Source organism: Miniopterus natalensis, chromosome 8, assembly GCF_054644295.1.
Source record: "Miniopterus natalensis isolate mMinNat1 chromosome 8, mMinNat1.hap1, whole genome shotgun sequence".
NCBI classification, from domain to species: Eukaryota; Metazoa; Chordata; class Mammalia; order Chiroptera; family Miniopteridae; genus Miniopterus; species Miniopterus natalensis.
The window spans coordinates 36252903-36271952 of NC_142088.1; the positions used below are offsets into that span (position 1 = coordinate 36252903).

Genomic DNA, 19050 nt, shown 5'->3' on the forward strand with positions numbered 1-19050 from the left:
ATGGTAGGTATCTCCTGATAGATGCTCGTTGAAATATTTTTTAAATGTCCCTAAGACATCTGAGACTCTGAGAAAATGTGACCATTCCATATACACTTTATTTGACAAAAGGCAGTAAGTTTTAGAAAAGCAGATTAATCTAAAGATGTATTTCAAGCAATTTTGTGGCTTAATCCCAAAACAAACACCAGAACTTATTTTTAAAGTACATTTTGGAAGCTTTTCTCTGAGTAAAAGAGACTTCAAAGGTCTTGAAAATTTGATATTCAGGACAATGACTGGCTGGTTTCAAAGTCCACTATAACTGTATAGATGCAATGGCAAAACTAACTCGGGTTGTCAGGATGTAATTTTTTTTTTTCCATTTGCTATCAAACATCAGCTGATAGGAAGAGAGCTAGAAGCTGCCCTCTCCATTTAAGATAACGACAAAAATAACAGGCTCTCAGTGTTACCATACTAGGGGTGTGGCGACTCTGTCCCGCTCTCCTCTCTCCCTCATGATAAACTCAATGGGGTTGTCTATTTTTAACCTCCTGTTCTTTCCTTCTGGCAGAGTAATCAGTGCGAGCTGAGCTCTTCCCCTGAATGAATCCAAGTAACCCCGGTGGTTGCCTTCTGAAATGACCAGCAGACACATCTGTACAAAGGCTGCCCAAAGTATAAACTGGCCCTAAAGTGCCATGTCCAGCCAAGGAAGCCCTGGAGGGGAGTCCTCTACCACCACAGTCAGCTCCGTAGCTGTGCAGGCTGGGGACTCTAAGATCGTGATAGCTGTCATAAAGGTAAGCGACGACTTTCTTCTGTCTGTGTGGCCGTGGGCGTCTTGCTGCGGGTTGATAATCCTAAAGAGCATTCCACGCAATCAGCAGGACACAGCCTATAGGAGATCACACAGCAGGTTCATCTTACTGCTTTCTGAAAGCGGCAGAGCAGAGAAACCTCTGCTAAGTTTCAGGCAGTTACTACAGTTTCTCTTTCAGCGAGTGAGAAAACATTTACAGCAGCTTGGTTAAAAACAAAACGAAACACTAAACGGTGTATCTTCAGTTTGGTTTTTAAAGGCGAGGCATGCGTGATTACAAATGCGTGATTGCCAGGCTGAAGTCAAGTGGACCTATGAAATATTGGTGGTTTTTGAGAGTAGGTGTCAGGGAGGAGGGAAGGGGAAAGTCCTAGCAGATAGGGGGTGACACTGTTTCCAGCATGACGGGACACAGAGGCTCTGACATGTGCCCTCCTGAGGTCTGGTTGTGACACGGTAAAGGCACTAGTAAATCCTTGTCACATTGTTGGGGGAACAAAGACCCTGCCAGGGAAGGTGCAAAGGGCATGTGTCAGATTGGCTCTTGACAGCAGGAAGTTGAAGCCACTTGGGGCTTATGTTTTATGTCAAGCAATTTGCCCATTTGCAAAGATGATAACACATCTTTAGGTCGAAGAAGGCAACCGCGATTTCATTTCCGATGAAAATGCCCTGCAAAACTCCAGGAAGCGTTATGCTTGGATTTAGACAGTTCACCACCTAAGGAATCCAGTGTTTAATGAAGGGAATCCGGGCAAACAAGCTGCTGCTTACCAGCCTGTTACTTTCAGGAGCCCCCAGACTTAGTTGAATGACTTTTCTGGCCTTTGGGTAGAGCATGGAAGACAAGCCCTGTTTAATTTCTCTAAATTCTGTGAATTTTATGATAATGTGGAAATTATAACAGGAAAGCAGCACTTGACATTGAGCAAAGCGGTTTTCTCTGGTAGCCCTGAATGCAGCGTGTGCTGGCCAGGCCGTTTCCCGGGGCTGCAAACAGGACCTGTGCTCGCTGCCTTGCCCTCTGTCTCTTCAAAGGCAATGAATGGACACGAAAAAAAGCCTGCAGCAAAAGTAGCAAAAATCGACCCTTTGCATGTGATTTTATGATGCTTTGAGTATCTGCAAATTTCAGCAGTGAGGAAAAGAGGCAAACTCACTGTTTAACAAAAGTTAACTTTCTTTCTCTCAAATATGAAATATTTCTTAGAGCAGGATAAGGAATGATGCACGCGGAAGAGATTATAGGAGAATCAGAGGTAGATGGACAGTAAGGAAAAAAATCCCGACAATCACACTGGAAATTCTCGTTTTAACTGAACTGTTTCTAAGGACATTCCCTTCGTCTCCCCTCCCAGCTCCTTCCACTCGCAGCCATGCCATGTAAAATAAAGCCCCAGCTGGTCAAAGTGCCAGGTGCATCTCAAAGGAATACAAGTGCCTATGTTGAGTCTATACGTTTCCAAACGGCCTCGGGGCACTAATTACCTAGAAGAGACACACGCTTTTCCCATTTCTTTTCAGCGGTTCACCTATCCACAGGCAATACAGGCTCGTGCCTGCTAGTGGTGCCTTTTGCTTAATCAGATGTTGCTTCTTAGAAAAGCAATTCCTCAGGAAATGCAACGATCAGCTGTGCCTTAGAGGAGTGAGAGTCCTGAGTGTGGAAAACAAGTTGGCTGCTTTCAAATAGCAGTTGTCAAGTGTAGCTAATTTTATTGACATTTTCCTACACACCTTATTGAATATTCAACAGCAAAAGTTGGGGAATGTTATGTTTTAACTTTGAAATAAAATGCAAATCAGTATTTCATCTGCTGTCTACCCTTTCTGGTTAAACCAGCAAGGCCAATGTAAAGACACGGTCAGCCTAAAGTGCATTCGCAAAACCTTCTTATAGTGAAGTTTGCATCCTACTTGCTCGAATGGAGTTTTACTCTTTTTATGGAAAATGCTCTTGTGAGTGAATGTACAGTTATGTGAATTATTTTGTAATTTTGTAATATTGAATAATATATGAACTATTGTGCGTGTTCTTCATTCGGGAATTTTAAATTTAAATCCAACATGCCAAGAGAATTTGTCTTAAGAATAAAAAAAGAAAAGGCAGGGCATGGATCTGTGTTAGACCTGCTGTATTTCGATTTATTAAGGCCCATCTCTGTGGAAGGAATGAAGTGTTCACAGTGTAACAGGAAACTCAAAAAAATAAGAGAAAAAGGAGAAGAGGGAAGGGGAAGGAAGGAGTGGAACTAAAAGTGCTTTTCATTTCATTTTTATTTTTAGTGCGGTAAATGGGTACAGCTCCAGTTGGCTGAATCACAGCCCAATATCTTAGAAATTGGTAGCAGTCAAGATGAGACCAAAAAGCTTCTTCACGATCATGAACTTCTTTTGGCCAAGCTCAAGGTAAGAAAGATATTAAGCTATGACGCAGATGCAGACTGGACAGGACAAAAAGCCCTTTCTTGCGCTACCTCTTGATTCCTCTGCTGTCCCTGGCCCGTGGCTGCTTTAACGCAGTGCCACATAATCGTGGAAAAACACTGCTGTTATTTATGAGCGAACACCAACAGTGGAGAGAAGTAACAAGGTTTTTTAAAAACTTCCCCTGATGTGATAGAAAATATGGAGCGATAATATTTTTACTGTGTAGAAATAAGTAATTTTTTTTTCCTGGCTGCCTCAGTGAAAAAAAAAATTCCATCCCTTTTGCATCATACTGGCAGGCCACACCAGCACCGCCAGGCTTCCACTGTTAGTGATACCTGCTGGCAAGCTCAGCAGAGAGGCTCGATTTCTTTCTGTTGAGCCATTGAAAATATCTGATTTTGTGTTTAATATTAAGGGTTTTTGAAACCAGATATTGCTTTTAGTAAAGTCAGAGTTATTATTCCGGACATGGTATGCTTATTTACTTAAGAATCTAAAAATAGTATTGGCTTGTGATTACCAGATGAGGTATCCAATCAGGGCCAGCTATATAATTTGTAGGGCCCAGTGCAAAATGAAAATGTGGGCCCCCTGTTCAAAAAGCAGGATAAAGCCTTTTCTTTACCAGTCATTAAATATGCTATTTAATGTATAGCTGCTTCAGGAATGAGGATATGTTTGGGGTGAGTACAGACCCTCAGGCACTGGGCCTAGGCCGTGGCTCAGTGCACAGGGTGTGGGCTTGACCCCAGCTCTTCCCAGGCTGTGTCCTGACCCCTGCCAGGGCAGATGACAAAGGTCACTGAGCGGGGGCGGGGAAGCAGACTGGATAGCAAAGAGACTATCCCCAGGAGGCAGGACCACATGTGCACTGAGGCTCTGATCCTCCAGTACTTCCTCTTTGTCCCACTGGACTGCACTTATAAAACACAAATTCAAAGCTAAAATTATTAGGATTTTAAGACAATAACAGGTAGAGCATTAAATCCCAAGTGGTTTCCCCTTCTGAGGATGGAGCCCTGTGATGCAGCCAGCCCTGTGAGTAATAGCCAACCCTGTGAGCAATAACCCTCATAGGCAAATGAATGTCACTAAGGTCAAAGAGGTTTGATTCAGGGCCTGCAAGGACTAGATGTTCTGTGTTTTTAGTACTTTAATATTACTGGCTTCTTTGAACATCTTGGCTGGAATATATACTTGCTTCCTAGATTTAGAGGCAGATCTGATCTGCATTTGAATAATACTAATAGTGGTTTTCTGATTGGACAGTAGTAAAAGCAATTGAGAAAATCAGACTGAGAAGTTGAAGAAAGAATTAGTGCTGAAGCAGGGGGTCATTAGAATCCAGAACTGATTTTCTTGTTTAGACAGCTCCTTGCTCTGGACTCTGGGCTGTCCTTCAAGGCTGCAAACCCTGGCCCCCAGGAAGTCCTTTGTATATCTACAAAACCACATTATGACTTGAAAGAGCACTGAACCAGGAATCAAAAGACCTATGTTTTGGCATTAATTATGCCACTTACTTGTGTAATTCAGCTAACAACTCAAGGTTGTCCTGCTACACAAAAAGCTCAGTTCCATGGATTGTGGAAACCCAACGGCTTCCTCATAATTCTTGCCCACCCCCAGGGGTTTACTTTCCCATGGTCTTCTGTGTCTCCAGCTCCTTCATATGCACCTGTTTTTGAAGTTAACCCAGATTTGAAATTACATCAATTCTCCAGGTCCCACTAACAGTTGGTGCCCAACTATCATTTTCAGGTCCCCTGAAGAACTGTGGGTGGTGGGGAAGCTCATGGCAGTCTGGGTCTCTCAGGCCCACAACTCTGGGGAGAATGCTTTTATAGGTGGAGCAGTTCAGCTCTCCCAAAAACTCTGCTCAAATTTGCATACTTAAATCTACCTACGAGCTCAGGTGGAAAAGGGTTTTTCATTTAACAGGATACATCTTCAAAAGGTGCTTGTTGTTCTAGATTCTAGAACCTTCTTGTCCTTTTAAACCAGTCTCCTAGCAATGGACTAGCCTTCTGGACTTTAGGCTTTTTATCTGTAAGATGAGGGAAGCTTTATAGCTATTGTATATCTTACTGTAATGTATCATGGGATCACGGGACCATACTCCCTCCTTGCATGTGGGTCTAAGAACATGAGATCTCAAGTAAAAAAAGCTTTTGACTTCATATAGGCCTTTAGCCAATGACCTCTTAATGTCCATCTCCCATAACAATGCCCACCCCACCCACCACTATCAACCCAGCCACCCATCCTCAAGAAGTTTTAAATAGTAGCATCATCTTCTAATGTTACTGGTTTTAAAAAAGTCAAGGATTCTGAAATCTATTCCAGATTTGATGACAAAAGATTTTTTTTAAATAACAAAAATGTGAATGTGAATTCCATTGAAAATGAATAGATCACTAATTCAACCAATTTACTAGTAATTATGCTGCCAGGGTAGGCACAACCTTAACCTATAACAGAAAATTGTTGGATCCAAGTTAGTTTTAATGCGAGATTTTCAAATGATAGGTGCATTAGTAGTTCAACAAGTCAATAATATTTAATGTTTAATGTTCATTCCAGCATGTTTCTTCCTGCAATTTGTTCTAATTATAAAGAAGAGTGCATGGTTAAGACTGTTGGGAGGGTGTATGAATTCAGTGCTGAGTTCACTCTGATTTAAGCAAAGTAGTTAGCCTCTCTGGGTACAGGTTCATTATTTGAAAAATTATGGTAATTATAGTTATCCTCAAACAACTAAAAAGGAAATTTGGGGGAGAAATGCAATGATGCATGGAAGTGCCTGCTGCCTTTTAAAAAGTGGTATAATTGTTCCCTTAATAATTAATATATAGGCGTAATTTGGATGTTTAGTTTGATAGAAAAGCTACTTTCTGCCTTCCATGAAAATTATCTCAAACCCTAGTAACTTAGACTAAAGGGAAAAATTCTGGAAACACTGAATTTTTATAATGCTGCTAATGTCTATGTATACCCCAGAGATCTTATTTCCCTTACAGTGGTATACTTAACTCCAATGGAGTATCCAGAGAAAAAATATTCCCCTGTTTTCAGTGGGGAGAACTTAATCATGTGGGAAAAGCATTAACTTCCAATGTCACCTAGATTTCCAAACCATATTCGAATTATTTGTAATGAGAAAGAAGAAATTTGGGAAAGAGAAGAGGGAGATTTAAGCCAGGTAAAGAAAATCTGCCTGTGGCCACTATGACATTGATCTTCAGGAGGTTCAAGGAGGGAAAGAAGAGTTGGAAATACCTTAGGGATGTTGTTGAAAATGTTCTTCCCCTCAGCAAATGTCTTGCAACTAACTACATTGCTACTGTCCAGAGGAATTACAACTATAAGATCCAAGAAAACCTCTGCCCACTGTATGCAGATATATAGACATGTGTATTTGTAGATATTGTGGCATTCAGTGAAGAATGACCCTTTAGAGTATAAAATACTAAAATATTTCACCTCTGACTTGACTAACAAATCTATTGGTTCTTTGATTCTGATGAAATCTCTGACCCAATGAAAGCTTATTTTTGTCCTATTTCTGTTTATGTAGCTAGAAATGAATAGTTGAAATATATGGTAGTAAAGATAAAAGTCTCATTAAAACTTGCCTTAAATAAGGAATAGTGTGGTTTTCTGCTATAAACTAGAGTTATTACTAAGAATTTATTGTTTAAAAATCATACTGTGCTAAAATATGTATAAAATTTGCCATTTCTATCTTTTTTTTTTTTAAATATATCTTTATTGATTTCAGAGAGAGGAAGGGAGAGGGAGAGAGAGAGAGAGAAACATCAATGATGAGAGAGTCACTGATCGGCTGCCTCAAGCCCCGCAACCCGGGCATGTGCCCTGACCGGGAATCGAACCCCGATCGCCTGGATCCTGGGCCAACATTCAGCTGCTGAGCCACGCCCGGCCGGGCCATTTCTATCATTTTTAAGTGTACAATTCAGTGGCATTAATTACATTCAGAATGTTGTGCAACATCCTTACTGCCTATACCCCAACTTTGTAGCTGTTAAGCAATGACTCCCGTTCCTCCCTTCCCTCGTAATCCCTCATGTACACTCTGCCTCTATGAATTTGTCTATTTTAAGTACCTCAGGTAAATGGAATCATATAATACTTGTTTTTCATGTACCTGGCTCATTTCACTTAGTATATAATGTTTTCAAAGGTTCATCCCTGTTGTCCTGTGTGTCAGAACTTCATTCCTTTTCATGAATGAGTAATATTCCAAAGCGGGGGTATGTACCACATTTGATTTATCTGTCCTTACGCGGGTGGACCCCTTGTCTGTTTTCACTTTCCAGCTATTGCAAAATGCTACAATGAACACTGGCGTAAAAGTATCTGTTTGAGCACCTGTTTTTAATTCTTTGGGAATATACTTAGGGATGGAATTGCTGGGCCATATGGCATTTCTGTGCTTACCTTTTTGAGGAAACGCCAAAGTGTTTTTCACAGCAGCCGTATCAGACTGCATTCCCACCAGCAATATACAAGTGTTTCAATTTCTTCATGTCGTTTCCAAAACTTATTATTTTCTGGTTTGGTTTTTTGTTGTTGCTTTTTTTAAAATTATTATTATTATAACCATTCTTTTAGGTGTGAAGTAATATCTCATTTGTATTTCCCTAATGACTAATGATGTTAAGCATCTTTTTCTGCGCTTACTGGACAATTATATATCTTCTTTGAAGAAATGTCTATTCAAGTCCTTTGCTCATTTTTTAATCTGGTTGTTTGGTTTATTTTTGTTGTTGAGTTGTAAGAGTTTTTATATATTTTGGATATTAATCTCCTATCAGATGTAGGATTATCAAATATTTCCTCCCATTCTGTAGGTTGTCTTTTCACTTTCTTGATAATGTCTTTTTAGAATGTATTTTAATAAAGCAAAGCTGTGTGACTTGAGCTTACGTATTGAGAAAATTTTATGGCATATGTATTGTGAATGTGATAGAACCTGTTAGGACAGTTTTAGAAGAGGAAAACCCCATTTTACATTCCCTGTGTCATAGCAATGTTTTACCCTAAATGTTTGCTTCCAACAGGAGATCCATTTTCTCTCTATCCCTGTTTTCCTGTTGACCTACAAGTTAGAAATTCTGCTCTCTCAGAAATGCTGGGGAGATGCCCTCATCCGTCTCTCCCCGTCCCTTTCTCTTCCCTGCAGGAGTGGGGGGCTGTTACCTGATTAGTGAGAGAAGGGGAAGAAGTGGCCGCCTTGGGGAAGCCAGCCTTAGGGCTCCCTTGCCCTCAGGGCTCCCCTGCGGACCCTCACTACCCACGGGCGACAGTTTTCGATGCTCTGCTTCTGCTGACCGGGCCAGGAGCCCCTGCCCGGCAGACGCAGCCCACAGTGCCACTCACCAGGGTAGCCCCCGACCCGCTCTCTCCACAGGCGGGTCCCAAGGACTAGATTTTAGGGAGGAGGAAGGAGAAAGTCAGAGTCAACTCCATCTTCCAGTCCAGCCTTAGTAATAGCAACAGATCTTTTGGTCCCTATCTGACCTTGATGTCTATTTTACAGTTGACCAGAATCTTGAGGAGAGAGAGGGAAGATTAATGGGCACCTTCCAAATTCCAACACTCAGTTGACCTGTGGCTTAGAGGGATCTGTGCCTTAGTGTTCTCCCCATGTAAAGTGCCTGTTGTATTTTTCACTGGTCATTTGGAAGAAGGTCACTGAAATAAGGTAGGAACAATACAGGATTCCTGGGAGAGTGGAAATTAGTGGGCAGTTTAATTTCCCTTTCAGGCTTTTTGAAATGGAGAACTTTTTCCCTTAAAAAATAAAATTAGCCTTCTCACAACTATGACAGAGCAGAATTTCCCTTCCTCACTTGGCGCTTTCCTAGTCTACAGGGTATTTCTTTTCCTAGATGTCCAGTTCCATAGTATAGCACTGTGCAATGAAATAAAATTCAAATAGCACTCTTTAGATTTGGAAAGTGCCATGGATAATCTTATAAAATATTGTTTTTATAAGATAAGTTGGTTCAAGAGAGGCTAGAGGGTCCATGACAATAGGCTTCTCAGACATGGAGTTAAGGCACATCAATACTGGAAATATCACAAGTAATTTCTTGCTAGTTCTGACTAAGCAGCAGTTCGGAGTATGACTATACCTAATGAAGTGCTGATGTGAGTTGATTGACTAGATAGAAGTGCATTCTGTAAGGAGAAAAATTTGTAGGCACAGAGATTGAAGGGTAAAAAATTTGGAGAGAGGACAGTCTTTATCTCTTCTCTGGCTTGGTTCAGCAGTCAAGTTTGGATGCCTTGGCAGAAGCTGAAGATCCTGTGGGAAATATGAGGCACTCACCATATTGCTTTTTGGATGGGACACCAAGTGACACAGAGTCAGGAAGAGAGAGAGGCATCTTCCACATTTCTGCAGGGACCAGATCATGGCTTGGTTATAGCAAATAGAACTTTTTGACAACTCTAGAAAGACCCAGTACAAAGGAAAATTATGATAGACTAAAATGGCTGTAAATTCTTTTGATATCCCTCCCACTGAGAAGTGTGGTCTATGTCCATTCCCTTAAAACTGACAGACTCAGGGACTGCTTTGACCAAAAGAATACAGCATAGTTGATGCTGTGGCGGTTTCTGGGCCCAGTCTCAAGAGACTGGCTGCTGTTAATTCCTGTAATTTCAAATAGTCACTCTGGGAACCCAGCCAACTTGTGAGGCAGTCAAGCAGCACTGTACAGAGGCCCGTGCGGAGAACTGAGGATCCCAGCAACAGTCCTGGCTGAGATCCCGGCTGCCAGCCAGCCCGTCAGCCGTGTGAGTGAGCCATCTGAGCCATCTTGGTGGAAGATTCTCCAGGCCTGGCTGGGCTTCCCAGCTGACCTGTGGGAGCAGAGACAAACTTCCTCGCTGAGCTCTGCCCGAGCGAGAATCATGAGCAAAATAAAAAATTGCCGTTTTAGGCTAGTAGAATATGCAGTCCCTGATACACAGCAATAGATAATTAGAACAGAAAGCAGCAACTATGGTGGATGTTTACTTGGTGTTTATTTGGTGACAAATAATATAAAGCCCAACCAACACTGGCTTAAACACCCAAGAGTTTGTCTATGTCAAACAAGAAGCCTGGGGCTTAGCATAATCTTCCACGGTAGGAAACAATGTGGTGAGGCTATAGATATGAAGATGCTTTGCTGTGATATTGGGCATCTTTTCACATGTTTTTAAATAGAATAACCTAACTGGAAACAAAACTATGTCCAGCAATAGGGGATACACTTGTAAGTTGATTGTTTATGATTCTTTAATACTGTGGAGGATTATGCCCCAGTATTATGCTTCTGTTGTGACATAGATAAATTCTTAGGTGTTTAAGCAAGTTGGTTGAGCTTTATGTTATTTGTCACCAAACACATTCTTATTTGAAACCTGGGTCAAAAGCCAGGGCCACAATTAACATTTTTGAGATCATAGGCTGTAGCCTCCAAGCTATTAATTGTTTATTTAGAAACTAGTTCTTTAAAATGTAAATCTACCAACATTTTTTAAGGGAAGTAGAACTCATAAATCTTATTAGTTATGACAAAAGGGCCTTGGTCTGAAATTTCACTGACAGTTTAAGAAATATAAATAGGGATGGCTGAGGTAAGATGGTAGCAGAGGACCCACTCACTTTCATTCCCACTCTTTTTTAAATTGAATATATTGGGGTGACATTGGTTAATAAAACCATATAGGTTTCAAATGTACAACTCTATAAAACATCTGCATACTGCATTGTGCACTCGCCACTCAAAGGCAAACCTGTTTCTATCCCCATTTATCCTACCTTTGCCCACATCTTCCTTGCCCCATCCCCCTTTTCCCTCTGGCTATCACCACACTGTTGTCTGTGTCTGTGTGTCTCATATATGTGTGTGTGTGAGTGTGTGTGTGTGTGTGTGTGTGTGTATACTTGCTTAATCCCTTCAACTTTTTTCACCCAGCCCCCCCGACCCCCTTCCTGCCTGTCAGCTGTCAGTCTGTTCTATGTGTCCATGCTTCTGTTTTGTTTGTTAAATTATTTTGTTGATAGCAGTCTTTAATACTGCTGAGTTAGATTAAATGCTAGGATAAAAATATTCCTTTTGTATTCTATCCAAAAGGCAATAGATCTTTCTGCTCCAGAAAAGACATAAGTGTGTAAAAATGAGGGGATTTTTTTGTTTTGTTTTGTCTGTTTGAAGTACACTATGACACCTACCTGATGAGCCTGAGAAGAATGCATCTTTTCCAAGCTAAAGACTTTGTCTTAGATATATTATAATGGGTTAGTGTGTCCATCTCAAAAGGTTTTCATGTGCCATGGCTACATCATTCTCATGGCACATTCATCTAATGATTAGTCCTCAGGAGAGTAAGGCAGTCTCCTTCTGGTGCTGTGGTTAGCTCTGTCGTCCAGATTACCCGGTTCCTCCGTCTCCCTCCTACCACATACTCGAAGTTCAGGAACTTGAGTGAGATTAGAACTCTTGTCTTTAAAAAAAGTTGTCGTACAGTTGAATACCTGTTCCAGTTCCAGGCAAGATGGATTAAACACCCTCCACCCAGCCTCCATGAAGTGCAACTGTAAACCTGACGGAATGTGTTTGCAGAGGATGCTGAAAGGTAGAGCCTCACAGGTAGACTGGGGAAAGAGATCAGAATTCCACATACCAGCCAGCAGTGCTGTCTCCTCTCTCCAGTGTTGCCCAGCTTGGATTTAATGGGAAGTTGACACCCTGAGGAACGTACCAGATGTGGACAGAAAAGGCTCCACAAAAGTCTTCTCTTTCAGGTCTGAGCAGTAGGAAGAGGGATTCCATGGGTGAGAAAGGGAATAGATACCATGCCCGCGTTTTTTTTTGCTTTTTGCTCTTCTGTTCTCTTGCCTCAGCCCAGGCAGTCCCCTGAAGGCAGCGGTCATGGTGAAGGTGGAGGCAGCCAAGCAGGTGCCTACACCCGAGAGAGGGGAAACCTCTCTCCGACCAGAGGAACAATGGTCTCAGAGCTTGTGATGAATTCACTTGCTCTTTCTTCCCTCTGTTCTCCCACCTGCTTGGGCCCACAGACACCGTGGTGGGAAGTGCCCAACAAAGCCCCAGGTTTCAGGCCAGAGGACCTTTCAGGAGGCTTCCGTGGTACAAATTTCAGATATTGAGTCAAGCCAGTGAAATGAAAATACAGAGGTGAGAGAGCAGTCTCACCCTTCAGCTCCTTAGCATAGATTATATAGATGGTGATCTAATTTTCTTAAAAGAAATCCTAATTACTCTGTTGGTATTCAGGGGAATCAAGAACTACAAACTCTCAAATTTAGTTACATAGGATAAGATGTTTTAAAAATTTAAATGCTCTGCTTTGTGTTTGTTTTAATTTTCTTTATGAAAAAATAGACAAAAAGTATAGAGAAAGTTATGTAGTTAACTGTAATAAACTGACCCCATGTGGTCCCACCTTGTCCAAAAAAAAAAATTTCAGCTCAAAACATTTCCCAAGTTTTTACATAATTGGAACTAGAGAAACCCAAACCACCCAAGGCTATTGCTGACAGCTTTCTGAGAGCAGGACGTTCTCTGACTCACTGATCCCATTGCCTATTAAACATTTATCAATGTGTTGGAAAGAAAACACTTTGCTAATGTGTTATACTTCTCAGAACAGCAATATATAGAAATATATAATGCAAACCACTAATGCAAGGCTCACATATGTAATTCTGAATTTTCTAATAGCCTCATGTAAATTTTAGAGCATTAAGTACTTATATTAAAAAAGCATAAATGTCTCAAGTCAACAATCTAAGTTTTAACACTAAGAAACTAGAAAAATGAGAGCAAATTAAAGCCAAAGCAAACAGAATGAAAGAGAAAATTAAGAGAAAAGCAGAAATCAATCAAACTGACAACAGAAAAACAATAGAAAAGTGAAAAGATCAATGAAATTGATAACCCTCTAGCCAGACTGTGAAAGGAAAAATAAGAGGAGACAAACATTGACAGTATAAGGTATGAAAGATGGGGCATCACTATAAACCCTATTAAAAATATAATATAAACCCCATTAAAAATATAATATGGGCTCGGCCGGGCGTGGCTCAGTGGTTGAGCATTGACCTAGGATCCAGGAGATTGCGGTTCGATCCCCGGTCAGGGCACATGCCCGGGTTGTGGGCTGGATCCCCAGTCAGGGGCATGTAGAAGGCAGCTGATCCATGACTCTCATCATTGATGTTTCTATCTCTCTCTCTCCTTTCCCTTCCTCTCTCTGAAATCAATAAAGATGTATTTTTTTTTTTTTTTTTAAATCTAGTATGTACTTTATAGTGTATCACAATTTGAACTAACCACTTTTCAAATGGCTGGTGGCTGCTATATTGAACAGTGCAGATTTAAAGAGGAAGGGAGACTAAATCTGGCAATGAAAATAGAGTTGGTTTATTTTTTTTAGCTCAGAAATCTGCTTATAACCAAGCAAATGTATAGAGGACCTGAAAAGGATAATTGTGAGATGAGGTTTCTTTTTAGGAACAAGAAATGAAAGAAAGTAGGCCAAAATATTTCTGATAGCCAATTTTTGAAGGCAATTAATATAGTGATGTTATTAGACACTGTCACAGGAGTGGAAATATTTTTCCTAGAGTAATATTTGTAAAAAATATGTATGTGTATAAATATATTTGTGCATGTGTTTGGTAATATTGCAATTGATATTACTGGAAAAAGTAATTTCTTTAAAACAAATGAATTACATAAGCGTTTTGAAATAATGAAAGCTTTGTATTAATGTAATTTGAAAGGCTGACAGTAGAAGGCAGTAATTAAATGGTGAATTGTCTGGTTGTGAATCCTGGAAGTATTACTTCATTAATAATTTTATACCTAATTATTTTGTTGTTCATTGTTCATCCATTCCTCTAATGAATTTGACTGAAGCAAGAGCGTGATGCTGGTTGAGAAGGAAGCTTTTGTTAGGGCAGGAGAAACCAGGGCCGGGGACAGTGAGCAACCTTCCTTTAAGTAGTGGAGGTGAGAATTAGTGAAGGGTGTGTTTACCATGAATCTGTTTCCATGAGATGTGGTTGTGAAGTTAGGAAGGAAGGGGAGCATGAGAGGATTTTAAAGGGCATAGAAGACCAGAGGGTCTTACACAAGCGACCAAGGACAAGAGTGTGATGCAGCTTTGCGATTCCGAATGGCTGCAGTGGAATTGCTCCCATGTTATCCTGGGCGGAGAAGCCTGGGATGCTGACTCCACGGGCCGGTGCGCCCAGGCTGACCCATGGCTGTTCCCAGGCCCAGAGCTACAGCCAGTTCGGGAAACCAGTGAGAGGGAGTAGGATGAAAACGAACGCTCTCCCCTTGGGACACTTGGAGGAACCAAGGCCTGAGAAGGTGCTTCTCACCCTGGCTGGCACAAGAATCATGTTTCTACCCCTAGGGCCTAGCACTGTGCTCAGATTATATATGTAATAAGTGTTTGTAGAATGAATGCATGAGTGAATGAACGAATTAATTAATACATATATCCATTACTTAATTGCAAGAATCTTTCATCTCTGTGTAGTAACCAAAGAAACATGCCAAAAAACAATTGTGGGTAAAAAACGAAATAGCGATGATTTAATGGTATTAACATACCTCGCTCTTCTTGCTCACAACAGTTCTGAGGGTTTTAAGAAGACTCAATTATTAATGTACAGAACATTTGGGCTCCTAAGAGAACATGGTAGAACTGATAAATTATTCATACTATTAGTTTTTCTGAGTTGGGTCAGTCTTCTAACTGAGCTGGAGGGTAAGTTTTCCGAGTGAATTATTGATACCCTCGTTTTGGAATGCTAAGTCCCCTCCCCTGGGGGAACCTCCCTGAGCTTCAGCCCCATCTCTCTCCATTTGTCTCTACTGGCTTCTCAATCAGCACCTCATTAAGTAAGTACAGCCTCACACTCTGATATGCTACTTATTCAAGTGCAGCCTATATAATGTGCCTAGGGTGTGGCTTTTGAGTATTTACACCAGAATCTTCTCTGATACCCATTAAAAGGAGCTATCTAGAGCCCTACGAGATAAGAATCTGTGGGTGGGGCAAGGACAATCCGCACTAGCCCCCTGTAGCTCTAATGGACTCTTATCAGTTAGTGTTGCTTTTAACATTGGTTTGTTTAATGTTTTTATATATGTACGTAGTTCTCCTAAGAGTGTAAGCTTCCCTCTGGGCAGAGATTGTGTTGGCACATTTTAAGTTATTATCTGAATAATTTTTCTCTAAATTAGTTGTAAGAGTTTTGGGGCCTAAATCATGACCTACGTGTAAACATAATACAATGGACTTTTTTTGAGTGATTGGTATGTGTCAACCACTTTTTAAATTTTTAAATTTAATATTTAACCCAAATATTAAATATATTTAAATGCTTTAAATGTATTAATTTGTTTAATCCTGAAAATAACCATGTCGGATAAATTTTATGAGAGGCAATGCACCTTAGAAGTTGAGCTGGTAAGTTCTACGTGCCTGGATTTGAATCCCAGTGTTGCTGCTTGCGTGTGAAATTCTGGGAAAGGTACTCCTCCCTCTGTCTCAGTTTCTTTACCTGTAAAATGGGGTAATAATAAATGGGTAATAATAAAAATAAAATGAGGTGTGAGGATTCAATGAGTTAGAATACTTATAGAATTTAGAACAGGGCTTCCCAGATAGTACTGAATGATTGTTAGCTATTGTTTTCTTTAACCCCCATTTTACAAATGAGGAGACCAATGCACACCCAAGTCATGTGCCACACAGCTGGGACACAGTGGAGCTGGGGCCCTAACTCCAGCAGTGAGCCTCTGTGCCTTACCAGGGCGTGGCACGCTGCACGCCCAACTATTAACTGTGTTGTAACATCCCACTTATTCGGGCGAGTTACAAGAATGGTAAAAGTCACTTCTTATCTGACTGAAAAGGACCACTCAATAATTTCTTATCAACATTATAGCCGTGGATCTTACAAGATTTCAGGAACCAAGTCTCAAAAGCACCAGGACGGCTCTGCTCTCCTAGGCTGGATTCCCTGTGTGTTGTGTTCCTGGCTCTGTGCTTAGCCTTGGAGAGGGGGGAGGCACAAAGGAAATGTAAGACACATCCTTGGCCTCCAGAAATGTATAATATATAAAAACATAGGGGAAAATGACCTGGTAGACCCATGAAGCAATTAAATAACAGTGAAATCGCATCATCAAGCCCTCGGTGATTAATTAAGTCCCCAGATGAAAGACATTTGATAGTGAAAGTACTATAGGCAAGTTCAGAGGAAAAGATAAATTAATTAGCTGGAGTTATTTCATGCAGAAGGTGGAATTTAAGGTCACCGTTGAAATATGGGGCTGTGGAAGTAAGTGGTATGAGAAGTCTCTGGGGCAAGGAAGAGCGCAGACTTTCAAGTCAGAAGTAGCTGTCTCTTTCCTTCACTTTGGCTTCATCCTGTGAACAAATATTAGTTTAATACTCATATTTATTTATCCTTCTGTTTGGTACAAAAATTCCCCAGGTTCTTGTTTTCATCAGGCTTAAGGAATGTGTCGTTTTCTTTGTTGTTACTTTTTTTTTTCTTTTTTTCCAGTGGTAGTGGAGCTTCAAGTTCTCCAGCAAAACAATGGCATTCTTGATAAGCCTCCAGAACTGTTCTTTCAGTCACATAAAAGGCCGCAGAACATTGAGAGAAAGGGAGCGAAGTCTAAACAAATCCCAGGGTACAGACAACTCTCTCAAACAACAGAAAGCACCATGAAAAATATAATCCATGCACCTGTAGATTATTTCTAATTGCATTATTTACTTCATTTCACAGAGCAGACATGAAAGAGTCATTTATATGCAAATACCCAAGAAGGAAAAATTAAGGAGATACATTTATAAAAAAATAATGCTTTAGAGCTTTTGGGGTGCATTTAAAATGTTTTAAAGTACCACCATTTATTGGATCTGTACAAAAGAAATCTTTTTTGAACAAACACTGTTTTGCAGTAAATCGAGGAAAAGAAAATATCTGATTCTGTGTACATTTAATCATAAAAAGACTATGTTGTAACTTTGGAAGGTAAAGCTTATTCTGGCATTTCCACTGTGAGTGCATTTTATGGTCCAGTAGTAAATGGCTCTGGCTTGAAAAGTGACCCAAAAAATTGCTTTTTTTTTTTTTTTATCCAAATGGACTGATTAAATATGATGTCAGGATTTTCCAAGTTGGCTTTCTTAATTTTGTCTTTTTCTATCCTTGCTTATGTTATTGATATTTCCTAGTGACAACAGAACCATCTGATATTTTACTAACTTGGTTCTAGCACAGGAACCCCTGAAAGTGAAAGAGTTGACTAAAAATTCTTAATTAGGTGAGGGCTGTGGTGTAGCTTTCAGTAAGAGGCTATTTCCACTCAGGACAGCTGTGGCCCTCACATTTCCAGCAGCCCATTAGCTGCAGCTTGTATTTCAAACTGGAAGCCAACCAGAAATCTCATCCTGTTATTTGTGTGCCAGTTTGGATTAGGGGCAGCCCATACAAACAGGACAGGGTAATAACACTATCCACCAGTCACGTGCAGTTAGGTCTTCACAGCCAGAATTAGGTCTTGGAGTGTTTGTTTCTCTTGCATCAGCAAAAGATTTTGAGCCAGAGAGCCATTTTGCTTCCATACTGTATGTCTAAACTGAAAATTAAATTAAATAAGTATGGTTTACACAAGAGAGTATGACCTATGTTGATAGTGAAATAAAGGCAAAAGGAAATATGTAATTTCCTAAGTATTCATTTACATTTTGGTTGTCATTACTAACAATGATGGTGCTAGTAGTTACTGACGTTTACAGAAGACTGAATAGGGGCCAGGCAGTGGGCTCAGCACTTTACATACATCTTCTCACTTTGTCTCTATAAAAATATTATGAGGAAAGCACTCTTAATATACCCGTTTTCTAGATGTAAAAACATGAGGCTCAGAGTAGTTGTGTGAGTTCGCACAGTTAGGAAGTGGCAGGGCCTCCTGCTGCTGTGATTTGGGTACCACTTGGAGGGTGCTCTGGCCCTCACCTGCCCATGACCTTCCTATCCAGGCACTTTCTATACCCCAAATTCCACCACTGGAGAATCATTCTTTCAAATTATCAACGAATTGTTCTTCATTCAAATACAAATAGTGGAGCAAGCATCTTTCCATCCTGCTACATTTTACTGATGGGACCTGCTTGGGATTCTTTTGGCCCTAAAAGCTTTCTTGTCCTTGATTGACACCTAAGCTGGATGTTTTTTAAAAATATATAATGGGGAGGGGAGTAATAATATGAATATTTTTATAAAAATAAAGCCTTAAGTTAAATATTCCCTGCTAATACTATAGAGTTAGTATTAGCCAACACGTGAAGGACTTATCATGAATATCAGGGTTTTCCTCACATTTCTGAAATTGACTTTTTTCCACTCAGCAGAATGCTTTTGAGATCCATCCAAGTTGTTGTATCAATAATTCATTCCTTTTTATTGCTAAGTAGCCTTCGATGGAATGAAGGTATCACAGTGTGTTTAACCATTCATCCACTGAGGCACATTTTAGTTGTTTCCTCACTTTGGCTATTATAAATAAAGCTTCTAGGAACCTTCATGTACAAACTTTTCTGTGGACATAGTTTTCAATTCTCTGGGATAAATACAATTGCTGAGTCTTATGGTAGCCCATTGTTTATTTTGTAAGAAAGTGCCAGGCTGTTTTCCAAAGTGGCTGTACCATTTTATATCCCTACTAGCA

General features: G+C 40.4%; 1 protein-coding gene across 1 annotated transcript in view; it reads left to right on the forward strand.

Moving 5' to 3' along the window:
- Positions 1 to 554: 554 nt before the first annotated feature.
- The window catches only part of CCDC141 (coiled-coil domain containing 141), a 153776-nt gene continuing 135280 nt past the window's right edge, over positions 555 to 19050 (forward strand). The window contains exons 1-2 of the mRNA XM_016210723.2: positions 555 to 785; positions 3092 to 3214. Of these exons, the coding sequence (XP_016066209.2) occupies positions 684 to 785; positions 3092 to 3214 (225 nt within the window). The 5' untranslated portion in view covers positions 555 to 683. The remainder of the gene's footprint in view (positions 786 to 3091; positions 3215 to 19050) is intronic.